Here is a 21,730-nt window from a genome sequence, read left to right as displayed (position 1 = left end):
TCCAATTTGAAATCAATTCAGTTATTCCAAGAATCATAAACCTTTCTTTCTTTTCCCCTTCATCCATATTCAATCTGTTGGCAAATTGTTTTCCTTCCAAAATTTATCTCAAATTCATTAACATTTGTCACTGTCCCATCCTGATTCAAACCATTACTAACTTTAGCCTCATCTTCTGCAATACCTCTTTGATTACCCTTCAGTAATGTCTTCTCTTTTTCACATACTCCAAAATGAGATTTAAAATAATGTAAATCAGAGCTAGATTCTATGGTGCACACTTGTAATCCCAGCTATTTGGGAGGCTGAGGTAGGTGGATTGGAAGTTTCAGGACAGCCTAGTTAGTTCAGCAGAACCTTATCTCAAAATAAAAAGGGCTGGTGATATAGTTTAATGGTAGAGCGCTTGCCTAGCTGTGTCAAGGCTAAATAAATATATAATGAAGTAAGTCAGCTCACTCCCCTCCCAAGGCTTCCATTTTAGCCACACTAAATTCCAAACTCTTTGTTGTGATCCACAAGGCCCTTTGTGGGATGATCCACACACATATCTCTCTAATCTCTACTCAGAGCCACTTGTTCATTAGGCTGCAGTGTAGCTGTCCCACTCTGCTGGCCTCCCTTCTCTTCTTTGAGCTGAGCTCTTTGATATTGAGTCTTCATAGTGGTTGCTTCCTTTGCCTGAGAATGTTCTTCCCTAGAATCTTCAAATGAGACATCTTGTTTGTAATCTCAACCCAAATATAATGTTCTGGGAGATGCTTTCCCTGAAAATGTTATCTAGAAGAAACTTCTTTTTTTTCAGCTACTCACTCACCCTATTAATTTCAATCATATCACTTATTATAATCCAAAGCCTTATTTATTTACTTACGAATTGGGGTTTAAATTCAGGAGTGCTTTACCACTGAGCGACATCCTCAGTTGTTGTTCTTCTCCTTCTCTTCCTTCTTATTTGTACTGGGGATTAGACTCACCCAGGGTTGCTTAACCACTGAGCCACATCCCCAGCTCTTTTTTTATGTTGTTATTTTGAGACAGTGTCTTACTAAGTCCTCAGGGCCTCACTAATTTGCTGAGGCTTGTCTTTTCTGAATTTTCAATCCTCCTGCCTCAGCCTCCTGAGTCTCTGGAATTACAGGTGTGAGCTACTATGCCTAGGTTTTTATTATTATTATTTTAAATTTTGAGAGAGGTTCTTGCTAAGTTGCAGAGGGTCTAAATTGCTGAGACTGGCCTTGAATTTATGATCCTTCTGCCTCAGTCTCTTGAGTCACTGCAGTTACAATGCCTGGATAAAGTGCTTTGTTTAAATATTCATTTGCTTTTGTCTTCTGAGTGTCCTCTCACCCTGGGTATCAGTGTTATGAGGTTAAGGATCTGGTCTGTCTAGTTCACAATTGGACCTCAGATCCTAGAGACACCTCTAACTCATAGTAGATGCTCAGTAAATGCTAATTAAAGTAAAGTTGAGAAAGTTGGATATGCAGTTCTGAACTTCTGTTGAAAAATCTGGGAAGGAGGTAAGGATTAGGGAATTATTATTCGTAGAACTGGGAATCTAACCTAGGGCTTCACACATGCTAGGCAACTCTGCTACTACATCCTCAACCCTAAGATTTGGGAATAATTAGACAAGTTTTTCTTTTTTTTTTTGGTGTTTTTGTTTTTGGTGGTGGTGGGGATTGAACCTGGGACCTTGCACATGCTAATTCAGTATTTTTTATAAGAAAAAAAAACTGTTGGAATTGGCTTCTCCTGTTTACTTCACCTGGAGCTTACAGAAACCTATGCCTTTTCAGGGTAGGAACAGAGCTGTCTTCTATAGTCCAAGTACATTAATAGTAGGGGTTTAATAAACATTTGTTGAATGAACATAGAAATTTAACTGTCATACTGTTGGTTGTTGTTCTGTTCCATTTCTTTGAGACTGTTTTCAAAAGGCACAACACTGCTAGAATGGGGAAGAGGACATAGGGCGGAGTAAGGTTTTTTTCTAAACCTTGGCTTTCACACCTTGATTTTACATAGTAGGTTCCTTTCTGGATGCCAGTTTGAATTACATGTCAGATTTTGCTAGTCTTAACTCACCCTACTCAATGGAGCGTTATTATCGATTTATTTTATGGTTTTATTTATTTATTTATTTATTTATTTTAACTTTTGATATTTATTTTTCAGTTTTTGGCGGACACAACATCTTTCTTTGTATGTGGTGCTGAGGATTGAACCTGGGCCGCACGCATGCTAGGCGAGCGCGCTACCGCTTGAGCCACATCCCCAGCCCCTATTTAATGGTTTTATACTATGAAATGCACAACATTTTCCTTATTTCAAGAATCTTTTTGTGTATTCTTCATGAAAAGTGAATTATCAGTATATATTCCCTGTTTTGATAGTTGCTTAAAATGGGGAACATCAGCATTAAGTTCGGCTTTCTAACAATGATTAATTCGCACACCATCTGTGTAGAGTTTGATTGCTGATGGATACTCGCCAACAACTAGACAACTACTGCTTCTTTTGGGCTCTTTACTCCCAAACCACTTGCTTCAAACTAGAGGTGGCGTCCTGACCCTCTGCGACCTCTTTGTCATGGCGTCCGCGGGGCGTCTACTAGCGAGGGTTTGGCTGCCAGCCGGGCGTGGACCTTCCCAAGATGGCGGCAGCCGGGGCAACAGCGCTCAGGGGGCGGAGCTCCACTGCCGGAGGCGGGGCAGGGAGCCAGAGGGTCGGGCTAGCGGGCGGGCAGCTTCTGAAGTAGGCAGGCCCAGCGCGCTTGCGCGGAGCGGCCCTGCGCGCAGTGAGGCAGTGGCGGGGGAAGGCACCGGTGGGGCCGACTGGCGGGTTGAAGGAGGGAAGCGGGCGAGCGAAGTCCCAGTGCGCGCCGCGGCGGCCCGGGTACCCTCCCCTTCCGGGCTTGAGGCGCTGTGAGAAGAGTCGAACCGAGTGGACCCGCACCGGCAGGGTGCCGCTCTCGCTGCCCGAGCCCGGCCTCCCTTGGCTTCCGCGATCCGGTCGCGGGGCCCGTGTTCCTCAGCACACCCAGCTCCAGCCGCCCCCAGAGCCTGTCCCTAACCCTTTGGAAGCCCCGGCGCCAGCCCGGGCCCTTGGCGTGGAGGATGACGGAGCTGCAGTCGGCGCTGCTACTGCGAAGACAGCTGGCAGGTGAGCAGGCGGGCGGCGGGGCGCCTGGCCGGGCCGCGATCGCGGACAGCGGTGCCCACTGCCTCCTCCCTCCTTTCGGCCGGCGGCCGGGCGGCGAGGGGTCCAGGCCTGCGAGGGCGGGGAGCACGGGCTCGGTCCCAGCCGGGCCCAGCACTTCTTGCCTGGCTTTCAGAGGGTTTTGGGGGCGGGGACGCGTCCCTGCCTTGGCCCTCGGACGGGGCCTGGCGCCCCGGGAGTGGGAGGGTGGTCGCCCCCTCCCCCACTGTTCGGTGGGGCGTTGCGGGGGAGGGGCTGTGGATCCCGGGCCTGACTGACCCTCTCTGAGGGGCGGGTCCCAGGGCTCAGGTGCGGCGGAGGCCGCCGGACCTTGGGGCAGCTGGAGCGTCTGGGCCCCGCGCGGCGGTGAGTCCTTGACGCTGGAGTCCAAGCGGTGCAGGGCAACTGGGGCCAAGAGTGGGCGATAGGAGCTGAACCCGGGCCGGATCGGGGAGACGCGCAAAACTTCTCCCCGGGCAGCGTCGGGTCCACGGAGTTACGGCCCACAACAAAAGCGGCGGCCGGGGCGGCCTGGGCGCTGGCGCGCGGTGTCCGGGAACCCGGCGGCTTGCGGGACGCCGCCTCGCCTGCCTCCGCCTGGCACCGGCTCCGGCTACGCCGCCCGGCTGGGGGAGGGTAGGAGCGGGCACTGGGGACAGCGGCTCGCTGGCCGGCTCGGGCTTTGTGCTCGCGGCGGCTCAGGCTCCCGCGCAGGCTCGCAGACCCCCGGGGCTGCGCTCGCAGTCTCCGACTAGGGGCGGCGGCCCGGTCATCCTGCCTGGAAGAGTGCGTCCCCCTCCCCCATTGTCCCGGCCTCCGGCCGTTTGCGGCTTCCAGGTTGACTTTTTAGGGGGTTGGCTCCTACTCTGCTAGGACTGTGTGAGCCGAGCATGCGCGCTGGAGGCCTACGTGTGCGGAGTGAAAGGGGGGTGGCGGGTTGGTGGCTTCACAATGCCGCCCCACGTGCTGCCAGATTTAAAGAGAGATGAACCAGCAGTTACCCCTGCTGTCCAACGCCCCGTAAATGTCAGTCCGGATTCAGGCGATCTTCCCCCTCATCCTGCAGCCAGACTCCCTTAACCCTGGATGTAGAAACTTAAGGCTGCAATGAAGAAATCTGTCTTTGAAATGGATTGTGAGTTTGAGGTGTTAGTTAAATCACCTTTGTGGCTTCTTAAGGAAAAGGTTGTCGGGGGCTGTTACAGATTGTATAATTAAGTTTATTATTAGACCATGAGCAAGCAGGTTTGGACTAGTATTAAAGTTATAGATGGTCAGGGGGAGTGGCTTGAAGTGAGTGGAAAAGTTCTAATGATACTATACCCACCAGGAATAGTGTGTTAGAAAAGCAGCAGTAGAAGTAGAGCAACTTTCTTGCACCTTGTATTTGCAAACAGCCCTTTTTTTTTTTTTTAAGAAAAGAATGAAGGTTTTCTTTTGTCTTCCTAAGAATTCTTTAATCAGGATAAGTTTTTTTTTAATATGGTGAACTACTGAATATAAATAAGTACTAAATATTAAAGCAGTACCCCCAGGGATTAAACCCAGGAACTCTTTACCACTGAGCTAAGATCCCAAACTTTTTTTTGAGCCCGAGGTGTGGTGGTTGGAAGGTCTCCTAAGTTGGGAGGATGGTCTTGAACTTGTAATCTCCTGCTTCAACTTCCTGAGTAAGCTCAACTCTTACATAATGGAAAAGATATACATTTTAAAAGGTGCAAAAGAAGTTTCGCAGTTACTAAGAAAGTAAAATATGACTAATAGCAGTGTTAGCAGTAGCAGTATGTCAGAACTTTGCTATTTGTGAACCAGTTGCAGATTTTAGTGAAAACTTGCTTTAGTTTTGCATTCTGTTTTTTTAAAACAATATTTCAAATATTGATAAAACATTTCTCAAAGTGCTCTTTATGAATGGTTGATTTTCTGATAGGGCACACTAAAAAATACTTTAATGTAGAGGAAAGAATGATTTACTTTGTAATTTTTCAAGCCTCATTGTAAAGTTACCTAACTCTAATTAACTTTTCTTGCTTTCTTAATCAGAACTATTTTTTTTTTTTTTGTGGTGCTGAGTGTTGAACCCAGGGCCTTGTGCATGCATGGCAAGCACTTTGCCAACTGAGCTATATCCCCAGCCCTTAATATTTTCTTAAACTTTTGAAGGATGTTAATGTATGGAACAGAAGGTCAAAGCAGTGTAATTGGAATTAGAAACATCAAGTTTATTTTGAAAGATTTGATAACCTATTTAAAATAAAGCCCTTGTTTTACTTTAGTAGCATGTAGACTGGAATATGTCTATTTATATTTCTTCAAATATCACTTGAAAACAGGAAAGAATTAAAAAACTATAATCTCTTTTCTATTTTTATTTATTTTTTTAAGAGAGAGAATTTTAATATTTTTTTTTTTAGTTTTTGGCAGACACAACATCTTTGTTTTGTATGTGGTGTTGAGGATCCAACCCTGGGCTGCACGCATGCCAGGCAAGCGTGCTACCACTTGAGCCACATCCCCAGCCTCAGAAAACTATAATCTCTTGAAATTACTTATAGTGAACTTTTGAAAGGTTTGATGATAAGTGTTTTAAAAATCTTGAAGTGGGCTGGGGATGTGGCTCAAGCGGTAGCGTGCTCGCCTAGCATGCGTGCGGCCCGGGTTCGATCCTCAGCACCACATACAAACGAAGATGTTGTGTCCGCCGAGAACTAAGAAAAAATAAATAAATATTAAAATTCTCTCTCTCTCTCTGTCCCCCTCTCTCTCACTCTCTCTTTAAAAAAAAAAAAAAAAAAAAAAAAAAAATCTTGAAGTGTATTTAATTAAGTGGAAAACATAAACCTGTAAGCCCTTCCAGAAGTAGAGTTTCAGAAACTTTCAACATGAGTGGTCAACAGTGACTTCTTTATTTTGCCTTTAGTCTGCCAGTGGTAAGGATTTTAGTTCATTACCTGAGAGAAATTATCAGACGTGTTGTCATTGTAATGAAGATTTGGTTACTTTCAGAAACAAGCAAAATGGTTTACTTGGGTTTGCAGAGTTTTTTCAAGTTTAGTACTAGTGATATTTTGGGCTGATTATTGTTGTGGGGGCCTATGCTGTGAATTATAGGTTGTTTAGCAGTGTTCCTGGTGTCTATCCACTAGATGCCAGTAGTATATTCCTAGTTGTGAAAACAGAAATGTCTCTATTGCCAAGTAAATCAAAAAATCATCCCATATTGAGAACCAGTGGGTTCAGGTATTATTTTAGTGAAGGCCATTATGGCAATTGTAAAGCAAGTAAGAAAACAGATTCATGAAATAAGCTAGGTTGTATATTTCTTTGTGGTATTATTAGATTATGACTTACTCCTTTGCAAATTCAGTAATGGCAGTTCAACTTTTGCAATGCAGTAAGTTAAACACTAAGAAATTCCTCAGCACAGGAGCTCAATTTTAAAAAAGTTCTTTTAAAAAATTAAAATTCAGCTGGGGATGTGGCTCAAGTGGTAGCGCGCTTGCCTGGCATGTGTGCGGCCCGGGTTCAATCCTCAGCACCACATACAAACGAAGATGTTGTGTCCGCCAAATACTAAAAAATAAATATTAAAATTCTCTCTCAAAAAAAAAAAAAAAAAAAAAAAAAAAAAAAAAAAATTAAAATTCAGAATTCAAAAATATATAGTCTTTTCTCCCCATTTTTTTTTTCATGGAAGGTACCATCGACACTTGTGTGTCTCCCAGAGAGGTTCCTATATACATATATATGGACTAATGTTTACTGAGGACTGACATAAATCAAGTACTGAGTCCTTAACGTGTATTATCTCATTTAATCCCCCCAAAAGGAAATAGAGGTTTAGAGAGGTTAAATAATTTGCCTAAGGTCACAGGTACTGTTAGTGGTGTTGCTAGAACGAAGACCTTATTTTAGAGACTGTTTTTAGAGTTGTTTTTTAATTGTGTATATTGCTTGTAAGGAAGTAATAACTGAGACAATCATGAAATAAGATTTTAAAAGGTTATTTTAAACTAATTTATCCAGTAACTAGACAAATTGGTTTTCTCATCTTAATAAAATTATTGTACAGAATAATACACATTAAATTCATGAGTGTTTTTGTATTTGTGGTGTTTGGATTGGACCCAGGGCCTTGCACAAGCTAGACAAGAATTCTAGTGCTGAGGGTACACTCCTAGCCTGAGAGTTTTAAGGTAAAAGATATATATTAGTCATTGTCAACTTAAAGTCAACATTCTGCAGAATCAAGGAAGATGCTTTTGAATTTGTGTCATAGACTGAAGGAAGGTAGCATCAAGCTTTTTTTGATGTTGACTTTTAATGGAGAAGAAATTTAGGGTTAGTTCAACTCGTTTCCTACATTGACCATACTAAATTTTATTATGAAGAGCAGTTTTAAGAAATAAGAAGACCCTTTTTTAAGCTTTTTTTTTTTAAGATTTTCATTAGTTATGTTTTCGTAGGCATACATAGGCATTCCATATTTTCATAGACATTCTAGAACTAGGAAGAATTCCTTTATGCATTAACAGTAAAAATTTGGCTTCTTTTACAGTAGAAATCTTGGTTGTACATTTGAAAGTAATCTGGAAAATTTCAAGATCTGCAGTTTCCTGGCCACCTATGTAAGCAGGTTGTGATGAAGTGTTTTTCAGACTTGGTATACAATAGAATTACTTGAGAAGTCTGTAGAAAATAGATTCCTGGCCTCATCTCCAAATATTATCACTATGTATGTCTTAATGGGGCCTTAGAATCCAGGTTTTTTCCCCACTTAGTACTGGGGATTGAATCAGGGTGCTTCATCACTAAACTGCATCCCCAGCCTTTTTTATTTTGAGACAGTGTTTGGTTTGTAGACATTTACCATAGTACTTGACTGGAATCAATTTTGGGGGTGGGAGGTGGTACCGGGATTGAATTCAGGGACACTCAACTACTGAGCCACAACCCCAGCCCTATTTTGTATTTTATTTAGAGACAGGGTCTTACTGAGTTCCTTAGTGCCTCATCATTCCTTAGGCTGGCTTTGAACTCTTGATCCTCCTGCCTTAGCCTCCTGAGCTACTGGGATTACAGATGTGTACAACTGCACCCAGCTGGAATCCAGTTTTTAAAGTAGCACTTGGGGGTGAATGTTAAGCTGGTGGTATGAGTCGCACTATAAGGTGCCCTGTTTTCTCCCTTGGAGGATCACCTACAAGGGACCCCAGTTTCAAGTTTTGTGTTATGTGGTTTCATCAGCAGCTCTGCAATTCATAGGCCATTCAAAGAATGGAGGGGTTAGAAAGATTTAATATTTCTTATTGGCCTTTCTAGACTATATAACAATAACAATCTTAGCTAAGCAGAATAGAGTAATTGATTATTACTCTATGAAGTAGAAGAATATTATGTGTGATAGGGTTATAATATTAAAAGTTGGCCTGGGGATATATATATATAGCTCAGTTGATGGATTGCTTGCCTTGCATGCACAGGGCCCTGGGTTCAATCCCCAGCACAACCCCCTCCCCCCAAAAATTAAAAGAAGTTGATAATCCACATATTTAGAACTGGAAGGAATCCTACAAGTAAATTTACATTGCATCAAATTACTAGTTACTTAACAGAAGTTGGTACTTTTTATATCCAGAAATCATTAACAGTAATACAGAAATAATGCAGATACTGCATATTGTACTGAATACAGTGTCACAGAAAAGCATAAATCAAGCAAACATTTTCATTGGGAGTGGTATTGTATAGTTTACATTTCCTGAAGTTGAAGGAACATCAAGGAATTATTCAATTATTGTGTTGTTATGAATCTAAAAAAGCCTTAACTTTTTAGTGAATATTTTTATTTGAACCCAGAGGTGTTTTGCCATCGAACTGCATTCCTAACCCTTTTTTATTTTTTGTTTTGGGACAGGATCCCACTAAGTTGCTGAGGGCCTCACTAAGGTGCTGAGACTGGCCTCCAATGTGGTGACCCTCCTGTCTCAACCACCCAAGTTGCTGGGATTATAGGTGTTTGTCACTGCACCTGGCAACTTTTTAGTGAATAAAAAAAATTTTCTTTAACATTAAGAAGTAAATGACTAAGTAAATAATTTGTCATTTAGTGAATAGCTTTGCTAATATAATGAAATTTAGTTTTTAATAATTGGTGGTTTGGAGTTGGGGTTATGGCTCAGTGGTACAGCACTTGCCTCGCATGTGTGAGGCACTGGGTTTGATTCTCAGCATCTCATATAATTAAATAAAAAATAAAGGTTCATCAAAAACTTAAAAAAAGAAAAAATAATAATAATGTGGTGGTTTAACTTTCCCTAAATAAAATGAAGCATACTTTTTATATTAATCTTTGTTTTGGACAACCACACTTTCTAAATCTAAAATACTGTTGAATATATATATTTATTTTTTAAAATGTTGAATATATACATTTATTTTAAATATCTTTTTTAGTTGTTGATAGACCTTTGTTTAATTTATTTATATGTGGTGCTGAGAATCAAACCCAGTGCCTCACACATGCCAGGCAAGTGCACTATGGCTCAGCCCTAGCCCTAGCTCTGTTGAATATATTTAAATGTTGAACTGAACTCTACAATTTGTAAGTTTTTATCAGTGTATTAGTACACTCCTATGTTTACTATAAAGTGGTACCAAAGAATATAGTTTTATTGTACAGTTTACTTTAGTACAGATATTTTGTGATACTTCTACATACAAATGTGAAATTAAATGCCTTGTTTATTATTAGAGATGTCTAGTGTGGAAAGTCTGATAACCCAGCAATCACTCCTGTATTATTGACTGTTGTTGCCTTTTTTTTTTTTTGTGTGGTCCTAGTTGAACTCAGGGGTGTTTTATCATTGCTCTATACCCCAGCCCATTTTATTATTTATTTTAATTTATTTGATACTGGGGATTGAACCCAGGAGCACTCAACCACTGAGCCACATCCACAGCCCTGTTTTGTATTTTATTTAGAGACAGGGTCTTACTTAGCATCTAAGTAACTTAGCACCTCGTTTTTGCTGAGGCTGGCTTTGAACTCATGATCCTCCTGCTTCAGCCTCCAGAGCTACTGAGATTACAGGTGTGTGCCGCTGTGCCCAGCCTAATTTTTTATTTTGAGACAGTATCTGCCTAGGATGGCCTCAAACTTGGGATACTACTGTGCCTCTACCTCTTGAGTAGCTGGGATTACAAATGTGTACCACAGCATCATTTTGACCCCGTCCCCCACTTTTTTTGAGGTATTGAGTATTGAACCCATCAGGCTGAGCAGACACTCTACCCTGAATCCTTTGACTTCCTTTTTGCAGGTGAAGAGCGACTGCACTTTCAAGATGAATTTCAATTCTTTGTATTATTTTGTTCTTAGTAAAACTGTGCTGTGGCAGGGAGGGTATGCCATCTTCTGGTAGGTAAACTCGTGTGGGTGAGTCCTTGTTTCAAACAAGTAAAATATCAAGTGCTCTTTTTATTTTAATGTAATCAGATCAATTTAGGATGAATATTTTGGCATTTCTAACTTATTATAATACTTTTGTTAGAATTTAGATATCAGAACCTCCAAGGGTTCTTCTGATATCATTTTTCATTGGTTTTTAGAAAATAACTTTTCAGAGAAAGTATGTGCTTTTGGAAGTAATCTTGACAAGGTAAACATAGTGTAGTCATATAAAAATTTAATTGCTTTTCAGATATAGAAAACTACAAATGAGAAAGGAAACATTTTCAAATTTTGTAATGAGCATGAATTATTTGTATTAACACATAAATGACTGAATAAAGAATAAAATGAGGCTGGACATGGAAGAACTCTTCTGTAATCCTAGCAGCTCCGGAGGTTAAGCACCCCCGGGGTTCAATCCCTGGTACAAAAAAAGAGAAGACTAAGACAAGGCTGGTTGTGGATATAATACCTTTAATCCCTGCTACTTAGAAGGCTGGTGCAGAAGGATCACAAGTTTGAGGCCAGACTGGACAATTTAGCAAAACCCAGCCTCAAAATAAAAATATAAAAAGGGCTGGGGTGTGGTTCTGGGTAGAGGACTTGCCTAGTATGCGGGAGGCCCTAGGTTAAATCCTCAACACTGCCAGGAAAAACAAAAAAAGAATAAAATGCATTTTTAGAAAATAAAATATTTAATTGTTAAAATACAGCAATTTCAACTTTTCCCTGTTGTAGGATAGACTCATTTGAACAAACCAGGAGTTTTTGTAAGTGCTTGTTTCATTGATAGATTCTGGCCTTAAGAGAAACTTCTGGAAAAAAATTATAATTTGCCGTTGTTGTAGAGATGTAGACCTTTCTTTATGAAGTTATGTCCTCTAAAATTTGTGAAAAGATAGTTTTTGTAATGGAATTTTTTTTTTTACATTTTATATCCATTTCTAAATCTTAGAAAAACTTAATACTGCTCTTTCTCTGCTTTTCTTAGCTTTACTTACCTAGCCTTCTATTGGTTAAAGATATGTTTCAAAGTATGAGTGACAAATAATTCATTTAAACTTTTACCTGGCAATTGTTTTTGCTTTACTCTTCTGCAGGATAGGGGAGGTGGGGTTACTGGGAAGTGAACCCATGGGCACTTTATCAAAGAGCCACACCTCATCCCTTTTTATTTTTTATTTTGAGATAGGGTCTCACTAAGGCAAGGGTCTCACTGGGGCTGCCCTGGAACTTCTCCTGCCTCAGTTTTGGGAGTTGCTGGGATTAACAGGCACGTACCACTATGCCCTGCTTACTTTACTCTTATAAAGCAAGCTTGCTTTTAAATAACAGTTTAAAGAGTTTAAACATTTTAAAAAATGCCATTTATTTGAGGAGACACTGTTTTGATTTGCTTTTGAATGTGCATACACTTTAATTGCATTATCATTTTCTTTTTCTTATGTAAGACATACTTACTAGGGTTTCTATTTAAAGACAAAGCGTTCTCTAGGTGAAGAGTTTTTAGACATGACTGACTCTCAAAGTGTGATCCATAAAAGGAAATACTGATAAGCTGGACATTATCAGAATTAAAAACATTTATTCTGTGGAAGACCCCATTAAAAGGATGAAAAGACAAGTTACAGGTTGGAAGAACATATCTGGCAAAGAGTTCTTTCTACAATACATAAAATCTCTGAACCCAACAATAAAAAAAACCCCATCCATTTAGAAAATGGGCAAAAGACATGAATAGTCATTTTGCTGATGAGGAAACACAGATGGCAAATAAGCAAATGGAAAGATGTAACATCATTAGACATTAGGGAAATGCAAATTGAAACAATAAGATATTACAGCCTGGTGGTTCCTACTGGCCTAAACCCCAAACTGCTCTGGAGGGTGTGGCAGGAGGATCTCAAGTTCAAAGCCAGCTTCAGCAACTTTATGTCAGCTTCTGCTCTGCAGGTGGCAGAGGCAGCAGCTAAGTGCTTGAGTTTTGAGTTTTTGTTGAGAGGCAGGTGGGTGTTTTGCAGGGGGTGCTCTATAGACATCAGAAAAGGAGCCCCAGCAAGCTGTTAAACCTCTGGATTTTCCAGAAAATATTAAGACGACAACAAAAAGTTATGTGGTTATATGTATTCTTCCTCCCTTACATACAGTTTCTTTTTAAAATTAAAAAAAAAATTCTAATTAGTTGTATATAACAGCAGAATGCATTTCACACTATTTCTTTATTGATAACTTCAGGGTTTTTCTTATCTAGTTTCCTTGTATAGGTGGAAGACTACTTTTGTTTTAAAAGTAGTCTAGTTAAAACTGATGGAAAGAGGAACTGGGGAAAGAGCTCAGTTGGTAGAGTGCTTGCCATGCATGCATAAGGCCATGGGTTCAATCCAGTCCCTCAAAAACAAAAGAAACAACAATAAAAAAACTGATGGGAAGAGCCAGATGCAGTGGTGCACACCTGTAATCCCAGTGACTTGGGAGGCTGAGGCAGGAGGATCACGAGTTTGAGACCAGCCTCAGCAATTTATTGAGGCACTAAGCCATTTTTCTTTTTTTTTCTCCTGTGGTTTAAAAGTGACATAAAATTTATCATCTCAGCCATTATGAATCGTGCAGGGTTTTCTTTTGTTTTGTTTTGCTACTGAGGATTGTGTCTAACCACTGAGCTACATCTCCAACCCTTTTTGTATTTTATTTTGAGACAGGGTCTCATAAATTGCTTTTAGGGCCTCCCTAAGTTGTAGAGGTTGGCTTTGAACTTGGGATCCTCCTGCCTTAGCCTCTCATCCACTGGGATTTACAGGTGTGCACCACTGTGCCTGGCTAATCAGGCAGTTTTATTTTAAGTCAATTCATGGGTGTGAAACTGACCTCCAGAATTTTTTCATTGTACAAATCTGAAGCTGTGCTCATTAAATCGCTCCTCCATTCCTCTCATTCTTTGTTTCTATTTTAGGTACCTCGTGTGGTAGAATCATGCTGTATTTGTGACTGGCTCCTTTCACTTAGCATAATGTCCTCAGGGTTCATCCATGTTTTGTTTTGGGGTATGGGGATTGAACTCAGGGGCACTTGGGAACCACATCCCTAGCCCTATTATTTGTATTTTATTTAGAGACAGGGTCTACACTGAGTTGTTGAGCGCCTTGCTTTTAGCTGAGGCTGGCTTTGAACTCGCTATCCTCCTGTCTCAGCCTCCCAAGCCACTGGGATTACAGGCATATGCCCCCATGCTCTGTGGTTTCCTTTCTTTTTAAGATTGAATAATAATCTATTATGAGTGGTTGGGATTGTGGCTCAGTGGTAGAGAGCTTGCCTAGCACATGTAATGTCCTGGGTTTGATCTTCAGTACCATATTAAACAAACAAACAAACAAACAAATAAATAGAACCTGGGTGAGGAATGTTTAAAAAATAATAGTAATTTATTATGAGTATATGATATTTGGTTTATCCATTCACCTGCGATGGATATTTGGGTTGCTTCAACCTCTTGGCTCTTGTGAATGCTTCTATGAACATGTGTGTGCAAATATCTCTTGGAGACCCTGTTTTTGATTTCTTTGGGATATATTCCCAGAAGTGGGATTGCTGGATCATACAGTAGTTCTATTTTCATTTTAATAAATTTTAGAGCAGTTGTAGGTTCTTAGTAAAATTTATCGGGAGCTAGAAAGATTTCCCTTATACCTCCTGCCCCACACATACATAGCCTTCCCTGTTATCAACATGCTCTACCAGAATGTTGTATTTGTTACAATTAATTAACCTACTTTGGGTAGTTCTATTTGTAATTTCTTCATTCTTTCATTTTTCTTTTTCTTTCCCTCCCTTCCTTCCCTCCCTCCCTCCCTCCCTCCCTCCCTTTCCTCTTTTTCTTTTCTTTTCTTTTTTTTGTACTACTGATTGAACCCAGAGGTGTTTTACCACTGAGCCATATATTTTTTTTTTTTAATATTTATTTTTTAGTTCTCGGCGGACACAACATCTTTGTTGGTATGTGGTGCTGAGGATGGAACCTGGGCTGCACGCATGCCAGGCGAGCGCGCTATCGCTTGAGCCACATCCCCAGCCCCTCACTGAGCCATATTATCAGCCCTTTTACTTTGAGACAAGTCTCACTAAGTTTCTTAGGGCCTTCCCTAAGTTGTTGAGACTGACCTTGAGTTTGGGATCCTCCTGCCTCAACTTCCTAAATTTCTGAGATTAAAGGTTTGCACTGCCATTCCTGGCTTCCATTTAATTTTCTTTCTTTCTTTTTCTTTTCTTTTTCTCCCTCCCCCCTCTCCTCTTCCAAACCCCCCCCCCCCTTTATGGGCCTGGCCTCATACATGCTAGTCGAGCACTCTACCACTGAGCCACATCCCCAGCCCCTGTTTAATTTTTAATGACTTTCCTTACTGTTTTTTATAAGAGGTGCACCAATTTACAAATCCTTTCAGCAATATACAAGGAATGATAATAATTTCTTCACATCCTTGTTAATGCCTTTTACCTGTTTTTTTGTTACCTGTAACTGAAGCTTATCATTTTTTTTTCAAATAGAGAACTCCTTTTTTAAACTTATTATTCATAGTTAAAAACAGCGGCATAATTGTCATTATTAACACTTTGAAGAAATAGGAAGTTGAAACAAATCTATAATTTGAGATAGAAAATTCACTTAATTTTATTGAGCCCTGAATGCAGCTGCATTGAGAAAGGCGGAATAAAAGGTTATCTTATCCCTTTCTTGAAGTGCTACATTTGGCAATACTATGTAAACAAAGTTATAATACAGTATTATAAATACAGATGAGTTTGCTGGGCACATGCATTTTCAGAAAATAGAAAGTAGCACTGGGAAGGAGGGATTAATATTGAGAGAGGATGGGGAGATTAGGCAGGTTTCTTAGGAAAAAGGCTACTTGGATAACAGCAGAATCAGTATTTTGGCTCTCTTAAGAGCATTAGGTTGGTTATATGCTTAAAATATCTTTGCATTTATCAGTATAGAGAAAACTGTAATTAGAATCATTTGGCATGATAAAACAAAGATAAAGTTGACAGATTAAAAGTAAATAGTGAGTGACAACCAGCCATGTTTGCTGCAGATATAAATAGTAAATGAAGTTCTAAGAAATCAGTCTAGCCCCATGGAGTTGGGAGGCTGAGACAGGAGAATCTGGAGTTCAAAGCCATCCTCAGCAATGGCAAGGTACTAAGCAACTCAGTGAGACCCTGTCTGTAAATGAAATACAAAAGGCTGGGGATGTGCCTCAGTGGTCGAGTGCCCCTGAATTCAATCCCCCGTACCAAAACAAACAAAAAAACCAAACAAAAACATTCTGAACACAACTCTAGTGATAGCAATTAAAAAAAAAATTATTTTCTCTCTCTCTTTTTTTTTTTTAAAAGAGAGAGTGAGAGAGGAGAGAGAATTTTTTTTTTTAATATTTATTTTTTAGTTCTCGGCGGACACAACATCTTTGTTGGTATGTGGTGCTGAGGATCGAACCCGGGCCGCACGCATGCCAGGCGAGCGCACTACCGCTTGAGCCACATCCCCAGCCCTCTCTTTTTTTTTTAAATGGTGCTGGGGATTGAGCTCGGGGCCTTGTGTGTGCAACACAAGCACTCTACCAACTGAGCTATATCCTTAACCTTTTTTTTGTACTGGGGATTGAACTCAGGGGTGCTTAGCCAACCGAGGTACACCCCCCAGCCCTTTTTATTTTTGATTTCGAAGTGTTCTTGCTAAGATGGTAATCCCAGCAGCTCAGGAGGCTGAGGCAGGGGATCACGAGTTCAAAGCCAACTTCAGCAAAGCGAGGCGCTAAGCAACTCAAAAGCGAGACCCTATCTCTAAATAAAATACGAAATAGGGATAGGGATGTGACTCAGTGGTCTAGTACCCCTGAGTTCCATCCTTGGTACAAAAAAAAAAAAAAAAGGAAAGAAAGAAAGAAAAAGAAATGGTCTTGCTAAGTTGCTTAGGGCCTCACTAAATTGCTGAGGCTGGCCTCAAACTTGTGATTTTTCTCTGTCTCAGCCTTCTGAGTTGTTGAAATTGCAGGTGTGTGCCACCACACTTGGCTTTAAAATTGATTTTATATACTTAATTCTTTTTAAGAAACCTTAGTTTCTTAAAAATTATGATGATGGTGATGGTCGTTGATGGTTTGTGTGGTGTTTACAATTAACCTGGGGTTTTGCACCTGCACAGCAGGCAACCTCAGCCCAAGAAGTCCCCACCATCACCGCCACCAAGTTTATTTAGCAGGTACATGATATAACCCAGATTTCAAATGCAGGTTACCTTATTAAGCAATTTTGCTTTTTTGTTTGTTTGTTTCCTGCTCTGGGGATTGAACTCAGGAGCAGGAGCAGTCTACCACTGAGCCACATCCCCAGCCCTTTTATTTTTTTGAGTGTCTATTTCTCATCATCTGTGCTTTAAGATTCTATAATTAAAGTATCAGTTTCAAGGCTGGTGTAGAGAAAAATGTTACTCTGGTCTTACTTAATAACTTTTGCTATATATATGCAGAGGATTATTTCTCTCTCTCTCTCTCTCTCTCTCTCTCTCTCTCTCTCTCTCTCTCTTTGTATTTAGCAATGCATAGGGTGATTTATATTGTCCTCAATAGAGGTCTAGGACTTTAGGTTTGCTAATATTTTTCAAACTGCTGTGACCATTTAAGGTGCAGTTGTTCCCCCAGGGAAAAACTATTTTCAATGACTTCTTTGGTTGTTTCTGCCTCTCTCCCTTAGGATCACGCCTTTGCTGCTGCTTTTGCCCTTAATTTTTGCCTGGTGGAAACAAACAGAACAAAACTGTTGTTACCCAGTTTGGTTTTATTTAACTCTTACAGGGGCAGCAGTGGTGCAGGGGAAGGATTTTGTGCTGCTGCCCTCTTCAGCCTCTAAAACATATTACATAGCTGTTGGGGGAGCAACTGTGTGGTAGGCTCTTTTTTAGGGGATGCTGGGGATTAAACCTAGAGCCTAGTACATTGTTGGATAAGTGCTCTACAACTGAGCTACATCCTCCAGCCTTGTTGTGATGGTTGTTTTTTTAAAATTTTTAATTGTAAAGCAGTTTTAGAGTTACAGAAAAATTGTGATAACTGTACCACACAGTAGTACAGAGAGTTCCTATATACTCTACACCCATATTTTAAATTTGTGTGGTACAGTTATCACAATTACGAGCCAGGATTGATATATCATTACTAACTAAAACCATACTTTATTTGGATTTCCATATTTTTCACCTGGATTTCCTTTCTTATGTTGCAGGATGCCATGTTGCATTTGTCTGACATGTCTTCCTAGCCCACCTTGGTCTGTGAGACTTTCTCAGATTTTGTTTAATTTTTAGGTCTCACTTTGTAGAATTTCCCTTAAATTGATTTGTCTAATGTTTTCTGCATGATTAGACTGGTGTAATGGATTTTCAGGAAGAATACCATAGACATGAGGTGCTTTTCATCCTTTAACAGTGGTATATAGTATTCATTTCCATGAAAGCCCTGCGGTTTTAAATCTGGATCACTTGGTTTACAGTAGTGTTGATCAGGTTTCTCTACTGAGAGATTACTGTTTTTCCCTTTCCCTTTTCTTTTGTTACTGGAAATTTAACCCAGGAGCATTCTACCTCTTGAAGTACATCCCTACATCCTCAGCTCTTAAAGATTTTTTTTTGGTCTGGGTGCTGTGGGGCACACCTGTAATCCTAGTAGACCAAGGAGGCTGAGGCAGGAGGATTGCAAATTCAAGGCCAGCCTTAGCAATTTAGTGAGGTCCTAAGCAACTTAATAAGACCCTGTTTCAAAATAAAAAATAAAGTACGGGGGTGGGGGGGGATTAGTGGTAAAGTGCCCCTGGGTTCAATCCCCAGTACCAGAAAGAAAGAAAAGAAAAAGAGATTTTATTTTGAGTCCGTGACTTGATAAATTGCCCAGTTTGTCCTTGAACTTGCAGTCCTCCTGTCTCAGCCTCTAGAGTAGCTGGAATTATATCATGAACCACCTTGCCTTTGCCCCAGCACTTACCCTTTTCTTTATAAGCTATTAAGTCCAACTTATGTGCATGTGGAAAGGACTAAGCTTTACCTCCCGAAGAAGGGAATATCTACTTATATTTGGAATGCTTCTATAAGGAAGGTTTATCTCTCCTGCCCCATTTGTTTTACTCAATTATTTATGCATGTGGACTTGTACATTTTATTTTGTTCTTTGGAGTAAAATCTATATTACTCAGACTTTCCCAGAGATTGATTTTCTTTCTTTCTTTCTTTCTTTGGTTGTAGTTGGACACAATACCTTTATTCCATTCATTTATTTTTATGTGGTGCTGAGATCGAACCCAGGGCCCTGCACATGCTAGGCGAGTATTCTACCACTGAGCCACAATCCCAGCTCCCCAGAGATTTCTTATAAGAATGGAGTTCCATGATTTATGTATTTAGTCTGGAGACCCTGGGAAGTTCTAGTCTGAATGCAGCCTCATGACAAAATTACCTCTTATTTGAGGGGGAGGGCAGTGTTTTCCATTATGGCCTTCAGCTGGTGGGGTAGATGAGTTCCAATGGCATTAAGAAGTATCATCTGTTTTACTCAGTCAGATTTGAATGTTAATCTCATCTAAAATATCTTCACAGAAACGGATAGAACAGCGTATGGCCAAATATGTAGGTACTGTTGTCTTGCCAAGTTGATTCAAAATTAATCATATAATTTTTATTTTTATTGAATCCAGGAGCACTTGGCCACTGAGCTACACATGTGCTCACTTACTTATTTTCTGTAAGATATGGTGTACCTATCTTGTATTTTATATTTTTCCTATCTTAGCTCTAGAGTCAGCTACTTGCTCAAGGAGCCCTGGTTCCTTTAAGTCAAAGACTGGGATCTAGAAACCAAAATTTGGGCATTGGGAGTACTCATTTCTATTGGTGTATCACTGCTCTATAGGAGAAAAGTAGGTGGTTTGTATATTTAATATTACTCCACATAGACACACATCTATGTTTCTACCAGCCAACATATATTAGGAGAAACCTAAGTTCACAGAAAGTTATCTTGTTGAATAGAAAAAGTCCCAGAATGTTCCTTTTCCTTTTCTTTTTTATTGATAGTGGGGGGAAAACCCAGCTACCATCTCCTAGTCTATTTAAAAATAGTTTTTTTGTTTTTGGTGGTGCTGGGGATTGAACCCAGGGCAGTGTGCATGCAGGGCAAGCATTCTACCAACTGAGCTATATATATGCCCAGTCCTTAAAAGCAGTTTTTGTCCTTGTTTTTTAACTTGTCCAAGTACTGCTTCCCCAAATCCCTTAGGTCAGCTTTTTTCTTCTTCCATCCCTTTCAGTGAGGTTATCATAATTTGTAATATCAATTTGAGCATCCCTCATAGACTGAAATGTCCTGAAATACTTTGGGTGTTGAATTTTTGGATTAGGGATGCCCAGCCAGCAAAATCTATGTAAATATTCTAAAATCAGAAAAACCCTGAAATCTGAAACATTTTTTTCTGGTCCCAACCATTTCAGATGAGGAATAATCACCCAGACAGGTAAAGTCATTTGTTATAGTCTTCATTCCATGTGATTTATTTATTTAAGAAAAATTTAAAAATTTTTGTGGTACTAGGGGTTGAAGCCAGGGGCACTCTACCACTGAGGAATATCAACCAGGACTTTTTGTTTGTATGTGGTGCTGAGGAGCGATCCTGGGCCGCACGCATGCCAGGCGAGCATGCTACCACTTGAGCCGCATGCGCCCCAGCCCTATTTTTTTTTTTTTTTAATATTGGGGATTGAACCCAGGGGCACTCAGCTACTGAGCTACAACCCTAGCCCTATTTTGTATTACAGAGTTTACATTGAGTTGCTTATTGCCTCACCATTGCCTGAGGCAGACTTTGAACTAGTGATCCTCTAGTCTCAACTGCCTGGATTACAGGTGTGTGTAGACATTTTAATTTTTATATTGAAATAGGGTCTCTCTAAGGTGCCCAGGCTGTACTGGAACTTGGATCCTTCTGCCTCATTCTCTTGAGTAGCTGGGATTACAGGCATGGACCACTGCACAAAACCATGTGGTTTATTTTATTTGTGTATTTATTTTTGGCTTGGGGACCCATGGACCACTGCCCCAAACCATGTGGTTTATTTTATTTATGAATTTATTTTTGGTTTTGGGACCCAGTGATACTTAATCACTGAGCCATTTTGAGATAGGGTTTCACTAAATTGTTTAGGGCCTCTTTCGGACTTGTATTCCTCCTGCTTCAGCTTCCTGCATCACTGGGATTATAGGCATGTGCTACTGTGTTTGTCCATGTGGTTTATTTTAAAAATGTGTTTTGCATATATCAAAATTCCTTCATTAAGATATACATTTTTGTGGGTTTTGGAAAGAACATAGAGTCCTTTCACCATCATTTCAGGAGTATGTAGAAAAGTACCCTAAAATTCTCTGTGGCTCCATTTTTGTCAACCATTCCTTGGCAACCATTGTTCTGTTTCCTTTTTTTTTTTTTTAAATATGTGTTGTGGGGGCTGGGGATGTGGCTCAAGCCGCAGCACGCTCGCCTGGAGTGCGTGCGGCCCAGGTTCGATCCTTAGCACCACATACAAACAAAGATGTTGTGTCCGCCGAGAACTAAGATTAAATAAATATTAAAATTCTCTCTCTCTCTCTCTCTCTCTCTCTCTCTGTCCCCCACCTCTCTCTCACTCTCTCTTAAAAAAAAATCATAAAAAAAATAAATAAATATGTGTTGAGGTGCTGGGGATCAAACCCTCACACATAGTAAGCAAGAGCTCTGTCATGTGAGTTTTAACTCTGTCCTCTTTCCCTATAGTTTTGTCCTTTACAGAATGTCCCATGTAGCTTTGGAGTCTGGCTACTTTGACCTAGCAAAAAAGGATTTAAAATTCATCCCATGTTGCATGAATTGGTAGCCTATTGTTTATTGCTGAATAATATTCCATTGTGTACTTTCTATTGTTCACATTCCATTGTACCAATTTGTTTATCCATTTCCATGTTAAAGAACATCTTGTCTGTTTCCAGTTTGTAGTATTATGAA

The 21,730-nt window shown here is 40.4% G+C and overlaps 1 protein-coding gene across 1 annotated transcript in view; it reads left to right on the top strand.

Annotated features, from left to right (window-relative positions):
* The first annotated feature begins 3,122 nt into the window (after positions 1–3,122).
* Positions 3,123–21,730, top strand: part of Ube2g1 (ubiquitin conjugating enzyme E2 G1) — a 99,971-nt gene continuing 81,363 nt past the window's right edge. The window contains exons 1-2 of the mRNA XM_078041090.1: positions 3,123–3,274; positions 3,507–3,570. Of these exons, the coding sequence (XP_077897216.1) occupies positions 3,123–3,274; positions 3,507–3,570 (216 nt within the window). The remainder of the gene's footprint in view (positions 3,275–3,506; positions 3,571–21,730) is intronic.

This window comes from Ictidomys tridecemlineatus, chromosome 3 (assembly GCF_052094955.1).
Source record: "Ictidomys tridecemlineatus isolate mIctTri1 chromosome 3, mIctTri1.hap1, whole genome shotgun sequence".
Lineage (NCBI taxonomy): Eukaryota > Metazoa > Chordata > Mammalia > Rodentia > Sciuridae > Ictidomys > Ictidomys tridecemlineatus.
Note: the sequence above shows the minus strand (reverse complement) of the source record. Positions and strands in the feature narration are given on the sequence as shown.